General features: G+C 41.6%; 1 protein-coding gene across 1 annotated transcript in view; it reads left to right on the top strand.

Moving 5' to 3' along the window:
* Window positions 1–446: 446 nt before the first annotated feature.
* Window positions 447–11,787, top strand: part of LOC129192497 (connector enhancer of kinase suppressor of ras 3-like) — a 60,211-nt gene continuing 48,870 nt past the window's right edge. Inside the window, exon 1 of the mRNA XM_054796605.1 lies at window positions 447–680. Within this exon, the coding sequence (XP_054652580.1) occupies window positions 629–680 (52 nt within the window). The 5' untranslated portion in view covers window positions 447–628. The remainder of the gene's footprint in view (window positions 681–11,787) is intronic.

Below are 11,787 nucleotides of genomic sequence, written 5' to 3'. Positions count from 1 at the left end.
AGTAGTTTTGGAGATTTTGTTCGCCCAAGATGAATTAAAAGTACTTCAAAAGTACTCATTTTGAAAGTATATTTAAAGAGAAAGTGAGTCGACCATGCATTTTTAATTTTTTTTTCAAAAAGAAAATAACCCGAGCATGCGTCCAGTTTCAAATAAGGCCGGTGAATGAAAAACGTGACAACGTCACAAAAATGCATTCAATGTCCCTCGTAAACGCCTACGAAGTATGCAGTAGGCCTATTATAATATAACATCGACTGATTACTAACGTAATAAAATAAGCAATGTCATTACATTTTCATGAAAACTTAAACGTATTTTACCACTATCAAACACAGTTTATTACAGTAGTTGTTCAAGTCAAAGGCTATACAACTACTCGACCGTGTCGACTGTGCCGAGCGGTCGTTGAATGCAGCACAAATCCCACACCGGCCGATGAGGAGTTGTGGGGGATTTCAGCACAGCCTCTCTTCGCGTCATGAGAGTTGTTCAGTGAACGATCACAAGCAGCTAAAGTCAACCAGAAAGAGTTATTACAAATAATGTGACACACACGGTAGACTTAACTCTTCCTTAAATAGCTTAGTCAAAAACTTTGTTTCGAAAATATACTCTTGAAGAAGCTATGGAGCCGATAACTAAGTGGACACCAAAGCAAGTTGTAGACTGGATGAAAGGTAAGTCCCTCCTTGGCTCACTTCTTTTTTTTATTATTTGTTATTGCTATATATTTGCAAGAACGTTTCCAAATAATGACAACGCGTCCACTGGCACGTTTGTTCGTCACAACAATAGTTTACAGCAGGTAGTTTCGTAGAAACTAGGACAACAGCGCTCAACAAAGACACTACATGTCACTCGTCCGTCAGTCGGTCATGTTCGGTTTGTTTTTAGTTTTAGATTGTTCACAAAAAAAATTAAAGTACATGAATGGCTTAAATAGAAGATATATCATGTTTTGTGAAATGGGATAGCCCAAAAGCTATCAATAGCTTGTAAACAGAGTCAAAACAAAATTACAAAATGCAAAACAAAACATATATGAATCAATGACCATTCCCTAACAAAACAACAATCCTAAAACCAACCAAAATAAACCCCACATATACAGTATAATGATATAAATACAACATATCAGACACAGCACATACAGGGTTCTTTTATACACATTAGTCTCTTTTTGCTGCTGGCTGTGTTTGGTGCTGGTTTACAGTCTAAAAACAAATGTGCTGACTATCTGAACTTGTGGGCAACTACACTGGGCACTCTGTCATTTACAAGCCTCATTTTCACTCAGAAATACCAATGTGCAGGCATACTGTAGCTTATTTACCATGAACCGATTTGGAAATAACAGCTAGTGATGTAAATCTGCTCTAAAGGATTGCCTAAAGCTCTGGCAAGTCCAACCCATGTTTTGAGGCATTTTTTAAAGACCTTTCACTTGTCACAGTAGGCCAGTAGCATACTTGCCACCTATGGTACATGACAGCATTATTGGGTCGAGTCACAGCATAGCTATGTGTGGTGAAGGATGTGAAATGGTATGTGAGGTATGGGTGGAAATATTTACTGCTCCCATTCCAAACATAGAGACAGTTGTGTGTACAACATGACTGATATGATTTGTATGGAATGATAGTTCTTTTCTTAAAAGTCTTCAGTTGAAACAGCACCTTAGTATCACAGTGTACCCCATACCAAGCACGTTTATAATACTTTTAGTACTGCTGGTTGAAGCCGGTCTTCCAGTGCTCATCTATGGTTGGAGCTAAAAGAGATAGTGAAGGGGTTAGTGTCAGTGAATTGAGCCAAGCCAGGACACACATGGTTGGAGGATTAGGGCGTACGCACACTAGACCAATCGTACCGTACTTGGGCCCACTTCATACATAAAGTCCAACATGTTTGGTAAGTGTGAGCGCACTGATCCGTACCCAGTCATGGCACTTGAGGTGGACCAGGGCACGGCACAATTCCATGCACACACATACACATGCGCAACAAGGCTTAATCGTACAATGACTATAATGCGATTGCTCCTGGTAAGTTCTTAATGATAACCTGCACACATTATAATCGAAATAACTAGGGGTGTCTACGAATACTCGACTATTTGATGATTCAATTCAGGGGAGTCTGATTCGCCTATCAACCGCGCAGTTGAATTGTATGAACATGTCATGTGATCAAGATTGTACCGTTGTGATTACATGAGCGTGCCCACGGCTGCTGCTGAGCATACATTTTTACATAGCATGTCTTTTTGTTATACTTAGCCTGTTTTGATACAAAATCAGCCTAATTTGTGTTTAACTTTAAACAGAAGACCTATTCATAACCACGCATTAATAAAATCACCCTCTTCAGTGGCACATTCCAAAGGAGCTGAGGTGAGCGCTAGGAAGACCATCAACATTGAAGGATTTATTGGCTCATAATGGCGCCTAAATATCGTCCAAAATATGGTAGTATTTTCAAAAGGTCAAAGATGACTCCAAGAAAGTAAAGTGCACCTTGTCAGCAGCTGCTTACATATCAAACGACGACAACCAATATGGGGTATCGTTTAAAAAGGGTAAGGCTATGATGACAATTTAATTTTATATCCCAGCTGTGGCTGTTGGCCAACACAGTAACAGTCTGGAGATCGGGAAGACCTGGGTTCGATTCTCTCTTGGGCATTTCTGTGTGGAGTTTGCATGTTCTCCCCGTGTGCGTGTGGGTTTTCTCCGGTTACTCTGGTTTCCTCCCACATTCCAAAAACATGCATGTTAGGTTAATTGTCGACTCTAAATTGTCCATAGGTATGAATGTGAGTATGAATGGTTGTTTGTCTATATGTGCCCTCCCATTGGCTGGCGACCAGTCCAGGGTGTACCCCGCCTGTCGCCGAAAGTCAGCTGGGATAGGCTCCAGCATGCCCCCGGGAGCCTAAAGAGGAGAAGCGGTACCGAAAATGGATGGATGGATCCCAACTGTAGCTTTTAATCCAAGTAATTAGGCCGATAACTGAGAGTTTTGACAAGTTGTAATTTTTGAAGCCATAGTGTTCTTTTTTATGTGCACTTTTCTGATGTAAGTGTCCTGATCCAATATTGATATCAGATATCGGGCCAATATCAGCAAAAAAATCTGATTATATCGGCCTGTATCTAAAATCTTTGGTATTGGCATTCTGCTACAAGCAGTCGATAACAGCAAACGCCCCACCACGTCTAGCCGGATAGAGCCCACGTGATCACAACAACAGTGTGTGCTAAGTTAAGCATTGACTAGGAGTGATCTCGGCCGTGTGTATTTTTCGTTACGGCCAGAAAAAGACATTGCAGCTCAGTGCAACACTTGTCATGCACAAGTTTCCCATGGAGGCACAGAAATATGGAAGTACAGTATAATACGACCAAACTCATCACGCATTTGAAGCAGCGTGACACGGGACACTCCCACGGGATGACAAGAAGTCATTAACCATAACAGAAAAGCTGACTAGCCCCTGTCGGTGGTGAGTAACGTCGGGTTTAAACGCTTAATTGAGCACCTCCAACCTCACTATACCTGTATTATGCCTGGCCACCACAACATTTTGGATAAAGCTATACCCTAGATGCTTAAAGAAGCAAATGTCCGTTTACTCATATCTACTGTTGCTGATTATTGTTCTCTGTTTGAGTAATATCACTTGATCAAGCCTTTTCTAACATTCCACACTGCAAAATAAGTCATAAAAGTATGATTCCTCCTGATATCGGATTGATCATTATCAGCCGATATTCAAGGCTGCGATATAGCGATCAGATCGAAAGTGAAATTGTTGTACTGGGACACCCCTTGTTTAAAATGCGAATATTAAATTACAAATATGAGAAGTGATGGTTAAAGTAAACGGCCCGAAACATGAATGATCAGGGTGAGCGCAGGTACACCCAAGCCCAGTGCTAGTCCTGAAAGTCAGACTCAGTGGTTGTCTTCAGCAGTCTCTTTACCATCAGAAGGTCAAACAAGGTGAACTGTGTATAGGGATGTCTTGTTTATCCATAACATAGCCCAGAATGCACATACAGGTAGGGTGTTGAACGCAGGATAGTGTCGTGCTGGATCATCCATCCATCCGCTTATCCTGTCTAGGATCGTGGGGTTATGCTGGAGCCTACCCCAGCTGACTTCAGGCGAGAGGTGGGGTACACCCTGGACTGGTGGCCAGCCAATCGGAGGGCACATATAGACAAACAACCATTCACACTCACATTCATACCTATGGGACAATTTAGAGTCTCCAATTAACCTAACATGCATGTTTAGGAATGCACATTCCAAAATCCACATTCCAAAAATATGCAAGAAGCCGGAGTACCCAGAGAAGGCGGAGGAGACGCACGGGGAGAACATGCAAACTCCACACAGAGAGATTTGAACCCAGATCTTCCCGATCTCCTGCTGGATCATTCTCACACAATGATGTTCATGGTTAGCTATTCCAAGGTATTCTTTCATTGTTGTCATAGTCGGCTCATGCAAAAAGGATTTAGTTGTGATAGTTTCAGCAAAATGAATTATTCCTCATGCTTTATTGCATTATATCCATACTTGTTTGTGGCACTCATACACCAGACTCAAAAGTCTTGAGTTTATGCGCTTTGTATATTGTTGAGAAGGGTACGAGGAAACTACAAACAGACGGCACAGGTAGTCATCAATTTCATACCAATCAGTTATAAGTTGAAGCTCCTATCCAATAACATTTTACCTCTTCAAGCTTCACTTTTATTTTGGGTGTCTTGGATCACCAGCGCAGACGCAAGGGATTTTCTCCAGCTGGACATAGTACAGTACCAAAGCTTAGCAGCTTGTGAAATACTATAGGTAAGCAAAACAGAGCTGGGAACAGCCAAGCAGTCTTAAAGTCTTAAAGATGAGCATTCATAAGTTGACCAACTGCTTCTCCTAGACGAAACCATTTTAAATTGTCAGCGTATATCGTGAATTAAGTTGTAAATAAGGCTTCTACGCAGGTCAACTGTGATGGGCATATTAGTGATAATGTACTGTGAAGGACACGCCTCGACTAGACACTCTTCCGGTTTTAGTGTCATTTAGAGCATTTACAAGGAAATGCTATGCTGTCCACTAGGGCTGCAGCTAACGGTTATTTTTTTAGTCAATTATTCTGAAGCTTGTTGTTTCGATTAATTGACTTATCGGTTTGGCCTTAGACGGACCAAATCATTATGAACCAACACAAAGAGTTAGTGGTTTGGTCAGCAACATATCAGAAAAGAGGCAAACATGCCGATCACTGTTTTTCAAAGTGAAAGCTGAAATTTAGAGAATATTTACATTTTAAAATCAAAAAACGATGAATCGAATACCAAAAATAGTTGTCAATTAATTGGATAATAATTAATTATCAGTTCATTGAGTATTTGTTGCAGCTCTACTGTCCACTCTGAGATACAGTACGTTGATGAATGTCAGCTTTTTCTGGCTCCACAATGTTGGCTTGAAAATAAACTGACAATACCAGCTTGTTTCCGTTTTCAGTTAAAACAACCCCAGAGTTTTTGCCCTGTGCATGGCAAGTAAAATTTAACTCCCAGAAATCGTGTATACATTTGATCCCATATGCCTTGGGTTGTTTTCCCCAGAAGGACTGGGGCGTTCTTTGTGTATTGATGTAGATGTTAATCACTTTCATTGTTCAAGGAGATCAAGCAGTGGCTGGTGGATGTTTATTGCCAGTGAAAGGCCAATTGGTTCTTTCAACTAAAACACTGTTGTCTTTTGTTTTGGGGACTCGTGATGCCCTAAAGCGTATTTCCTGAACCACAAGCTCTGATCTTTTAGCTGGACCTGTGGTGTCGTGTGGTCGGTATGCCATATGTCATGTGTTCACCATTGGGATGTAATGAATTTTAGATTCTGAAGACACCATTTATAGGATGGCAAAATGTTGTTTGTCAAAGAATTTATCTGCGCCTTGTTGGCACAATAATGTGAAGTATTTCAAAAGTCCATGCCACGCTCAGCTTATCAATTCCAAATATAGTAAACATGGTCATGGCGTCAGCTGTGACGGGTTGGCACCCAAATATAGCAGAACAGTTTTCCATTTGCCCAACAGTGAGTTTATTTTCCCTTTGTTCGGTTACTTGTTACTGTGAGTAAGCCTGCCAACTTTTGACAAGGCATTCCAAACATGCAAACCTGCACAGCTACTGACGGCACACTTTTAACCAGTGTGTTAACAAGTCGAAACTGGAAGTCTATACTCAAGTACTGATTTTATTATTAGATTTCTGTTATTTGAGATGAATTGGATGATAAGGGCAGCCCAGCTGATCATGTTGCCTACTTTGATCCCATGGCCAACATCTACACTTGATGACTAGACAGGTGTGAAAGTCACCAAGGGTGTGTGTGGGTTTGTTTCCTGCTTCTCAACTAGCATCAAAGCGCCAAGGAGGTAATTAGCTTGTCATTGAGGTGACAAACATGGCAAGTGTGCTTTACTCTTTCACTACTTTGTGCTTGGAAAAATGACAGTACTGTGTCCACACACGCTACGTGGATTCCCTGATGGCAACCCCTGGTGGCTTTATTAAAAAAAAAAATAATAGTAAGGTGTGGGCAGTGTGGGATTCAGATCATCATCTTGCTAAACAGACGTTTTGAGCTAGAGTGAGAGCAGATATTGGACAGACTTTTCACCCTTCAATTGGTTGACTGACATTTTCTTCAAGGCAAGTGTTGCTTATTTTGATAATAATCATTGGAGCCATTAAATCACATTTGCCAAACCTTATAGTCAACCTCAAGGACAGTTTCTGAAATGTGACCAACATCAGAGATCTCTTCAAGTGCCGTGATTCATACGAGGACAAACATATGGCATTAACTTGAAAGTCATTCTAGTCTTGACATCCTTTAAATTTAACGAATTTCCACTCACCCGTCCATTCAGCGCTTATAATCACGCTATTGTTCCACTGATGGACAGATAACAGTGCTCCCTTTCCATAGAAAAAGGTCTTTGGAGTTGAGGGGAAGTGCTGCAAGAGGATTCCCCCCGGGGAGAGGTGGCTGAAAGAGATCATCTTCGTTACATCCCTGTCGGCCACCCCCGTGGCCTGTTTCTCACACAGCCCGTGTTGCAACCTGACAGCCTCAGGAGCCTGAAAATCGTAAATAGTTAATGCCGTTGTTCTAATATTGTTTTGGGAAAATGACAGTGAAGGCTCATTAGATTTTCATCAGAATGAACAGTTGCTAAATGGTGGAAAATGCTGTGCATGCGAGAAATGATCCCAGTTCGAATTGGAGCACGCCACCACTGCTGTGAAGCATTTGTATAAACAAACAATTGTCACTATACATTAAAAGCGGGGATCGGCTATATATCTAACATTTTCTGAGTGTGCCAGAAGAGGAGGCCAATCGCTCCCTTGTATCCCTGCCAACCGTCCTTAGATCAGCTAGCTTTTTATTCAAATGTAAAATGTGCATTGCAAATCTCCTAGATCATCTCTGCTTAGTGAGACCTGCAAGCTATTTGGCTGCGGTCTTCCCTAAGAGCATTTGGTCCGTGAAGTGCCGTGCTTAAGCCCCGGGAATAAACGCTCCAACCTTAGGTGGCACAGCTGGTGCAAGTGCAAATAAGGGTGACATGCTGAGCGACCTCTCGTGCAGGGAAGTCAAGCATGTGTGCCAGCCCATTCACCACTTGATATGTTTGCAGGTTATGTCCACTCTACCAGTGTGTTGTTCCAATCTATTGAATATCACAGACTAGTACACCGACTTGGATGTGTGTGTTGGGGGTTTGGTATGCCTGTGTCAGTATTGCTATCAAAACAGAGTTGGCGCAGTTACGCTCAGATGACCACGGAATGCAGTCGAGTTCTGCTTCGAGGATGAGCAGTCAAAACAAGTGGGATGTCGTGTTGGAGCCATCAGTTGCCTATAAAAGGTTTATGGTCACTGACCAAATACGCACAAAAAACACTCATCCCGCCGTCATATTACACTTTCATTAAGTATAGCTGTAGTTGACTTCCATATCAGGGCTTGTTTCAAACATGTCCAGACATGTCTGCTGTTTCCCACTTTTGTGCTCAGGCTTGCTGAATGCTGCTGGTCACACAGTTTTAAAGTCATCCTTTTCGTAGAACGTACAATTTAATGGTTTCATTTTTCCACTTATTTACAGAAGAATTTCCATCTATTTAAATCACATGTTGGGAAGGAGTTATTGCTCTCCACAGGCTGCTATTGGTCATCACGTGTCATGTTGTCACTTGCTTGTAGCATCTCATTGTGCATCAACCCTTTTATTGGTGCTCTTCGACAAATAAGGAAACTGGTCATCTGCTTTTTAATTGAGTTGACAATCCATTGATGTCTCCCCCAGACCGACTAGCGCCCTGGCTCCTATAGCTTGAATGTATGGAACAATGTTTTGTAAGAAGAGGACTATCAAGTTGGCTCAAAAGAAAGCATTTTATTATTCTATTATGAAAGGGCCACATGGTGACTTCCCTGTCATCTGACATTACTATCGCAGCATTTAAGCATGCTTGTTTAAGTGATGCTGCTAGGTATGTGTCCTGCGTCCCTGATGGATTACATTTTTTTTTTTAACTAAATGTGGCATTTGTCAATGTTGAAAACAAGCATATTCGGTTTGTTTGGGTTGAAATAACATATGAAAATAAATGTTACAAAAATGAGTAGCTCTTGGCCATTTTCATTTTGTAAAAGTAGCTCTCACAAGAGAAAATGTTGATGACCCCTGATATAGGCAATATTAAATTAAAAAATGTACACTTAATCTATGTGATCGGTCTCGGCCGAGTTCACTCATGGACGATCGGTATCGGCAACATAAAAACCTGATCGGAGCATCCCTACTTTTAAAGCCTTTTTAGAAAATCATTTGTGTGATAATCCCGTGGTGGTTGTCGCTACTCCATCCGTACCGGAAACGCGCTCTGTGCTGCGTATGTGCAAAGCCTATGTCATTTCCTTCACTCACAGTTTTTATTGCTGTGATATATATATATATTTCTATTTATGTTTTATATTGGTCAATTATGAACATAAATGGTCAATAACCATACTTCATATAGACGTAGCAAAGAAAAGACATAAATAAATAAAGATACAATAAACAAATAAAAGAAAACAAAGTGCTGTGATATTTCAATGTAAATGACCAGCAGCGATGGAGTTTTTGTTCTAAACGGTGAATAACATCCATTGAAAATCTATCAACATCACTGATAGAATGCAGGTCAAACTTGACAGGTTCATCTTAAGTGCAGCCTACTGATTCAAAGCTCTGCTGCCTGTGCTTTTACTTGTGCTTGACTCATTTAATGTCCAATCAGGTGGCTCCCAATGATGGGACAGTCTGTTTGTCTCCTTTTTATGTTTGATGCAGACACTCTGGCAAAGCCTCTCATCTGCCCCTCACTTCTGTTTGCATTGTACAGCCCTGTTATAACTGCTTTCAGTCAACATTGCATTAATCCTTTACATGAACCTGAGTGGCCCTTTCTTTAAGTGTCATAGCTGTAGGCGGAAACAGACAGCAGGTGCTGGCACGAGTACAAACACAGCTCACCTGGAAAAAGGGTGGGGTGTTTTTTGTGGTGAGCGATTCCATTGTCTTTTAATTGGAATGAGCGGTAGAGTCGCGACATTGTATGTTCCGTATGTGCATGCGTACGGATGCCCATACTGGCCTGCGCGTACCGAGCCACTCACCCCTACCTTTTTCATGAAAATGAGTCACCCGTGCTCTTTTCATAAGAGCAAACAGGATCTGCTCCCCACAGCCTGTAGTTTGTCATGTCTTACTTTGAATAACCGTTACAACCATGGTTCATTTGTTCCTGTTTTGTGTCAATAAATTAACTGGTTCACTGAGAATTTTCCAAGAATGCCTTATTCATTTGTTGGATATTTTTTAATCAACTTGATCTGATGTAAGTTTTTCAGATGGGATGGGTACAAAAAATATGCTTTCAATCTATGGGATGTGTCTGCCCTCCAACCTGACCTGGACACAACAACAAACAAGCTATAAATCATTAGATTGTGGTCTCTCACACTCACCTCTTTTACTTCACTATTATGTCATGCCATACGTCTCTCTCCTCCACCCCCCGCCCAGAACCCCATTCCCCACCACCACCATCTCTCCGCTTCCCACTCCCTTTGTCACTATAGCAACCTTTTATCTACAGCACCAGCAAGTGCTTCAGCTATTTTCAACCACCATGTTGACAGAGCAGGATGACCACCAGTATTGCTTCGATGTCCTGACTGGTTCAGTGGAAGGCCGGCAGGAAACCGAGAGTTACTGTGGAAGTAAATCCAATTAATCCATTCCAGAAAGCCAAATAGTTTGGATTTTTTGATGTGATGTTGTATGACATCCCCACCAGCAGTGTACTATATCAATAGCGACGTATAGGGTATCATATAACCATGAAGAAATGATCCTCAGTTTAATTGCAGGCTGGCTTTTGTTCTGTTGAAGTCATACATGATAGTGCAATGGATGCAAGGCTTCATTCTGTTTGAAATACGCCCACATTCGGCGTTTGTGTGACCGCCTCAACCTTATTCCCACAGCAAACTAAATGAGTGGGATGCATTTCCTACCACACAGCCTTGTTCATCTATGATGCACAATCAGTAGGCCGCTCTTATGGTGCTGGTAAATTGGTCTGTAATTAGTATGCAGGGCCACCCTGATCATGCTGCTTATGAGTGAAGGGAGCCTCGACATAGCATTCTACTCTCCTGTTTGTGTCTTAGGAGATGCAACATTAATACGCCTGTTGATGTGATTTGGAATGTTATCTCCATAAAAGTGATTTAAAAAAAAAAACAACTTCTATCTATGTCCTCGTTTTCCAAGTTTTACCCTTCATCTTCTGTAGTCTTTAATTATGGTTTTGTTGAGGGGAATTGTCTGCAGGTTGTGGTGAATGTTTCTCAACACACACGTTCCGTGTCCTGTGCCACAGACAGCACTTTTATTAGGCCACACAGTGTGGAAGAAAAAATGCTGTTGCATTTAATTTTCAGTGCAAACTGATTATGCTCATATGCAGAACACACATATGGATGGTGATAACTAGAAAAGGAAATGAGGAAGACTTTTTTTTTAATTGTCTGAGACAGTTGAACATGCTTTTCATGCTTTTCATGCTTTTAAGGTCAGTGTCCTGGAGAACACTGGAAATGATTGCTTAAAGTAACAGAATAACTTTAAAGGGACTATAAGGGCTCGTCCTCAGCATGCTTGTCTGGACTTGCGTTGTTGTGGGATTTGTTGGAAGTCATATGCAGACCGTGTACTGCCATGGATTATTTTTCAGGTGCTCAGTAATCCTGTCAACCCATTCCCCCCCGATGCTTTTAAGGACTGCTTTGGTTTCTGCAGATTTGCACACCAGCTATCATGCCCACAGCCACTGCTCCAGCTTCCTTTTTATGTTGCTTCCCCCATTCTTGCTCTGTCTTGTTTTTCATGTATGCAGGACATGTTGACAGTAATTCATCATCCTCCAGGTCCTTTTGACTGCCAAAGTACCCCTCTTAACCTGTTTTGCACGTCCGCTCAGACCACCACCTCCGGACATCGTCACGCAGCTGTTTCATTCTTGGAATGCTGCACTGCTGTCATGTCTTCCAGTACTGCTTTTACTGCAAAGAGATGTAACAAAAATAGTTTCTATTAGTGTAACTTTCATACACACACCTGCCGCCATA

This window comes from Dunckerocampus dactyliophorus, chromosome 13, assembly GCF_027744805.1.
Source record: "Dunckerocampus dactyliophorus isolate RoL2022-P2 chromosome 13, RoL_Ddac_1.1, whole genome shotgun sequence".
Lineage (NCBI taxonomy): Eukaryota > Metazoa > Chordata > Actinopteri > Syngnathiformes > Syngnathidae > Dunckerocampus > Dunckerocampus dactyliophorus.
The sequence above is the reverse complement of the archived record's forward strand: the minus strand, read 5'-3'. Positions and strand labels throughout refer to the sequence as shown.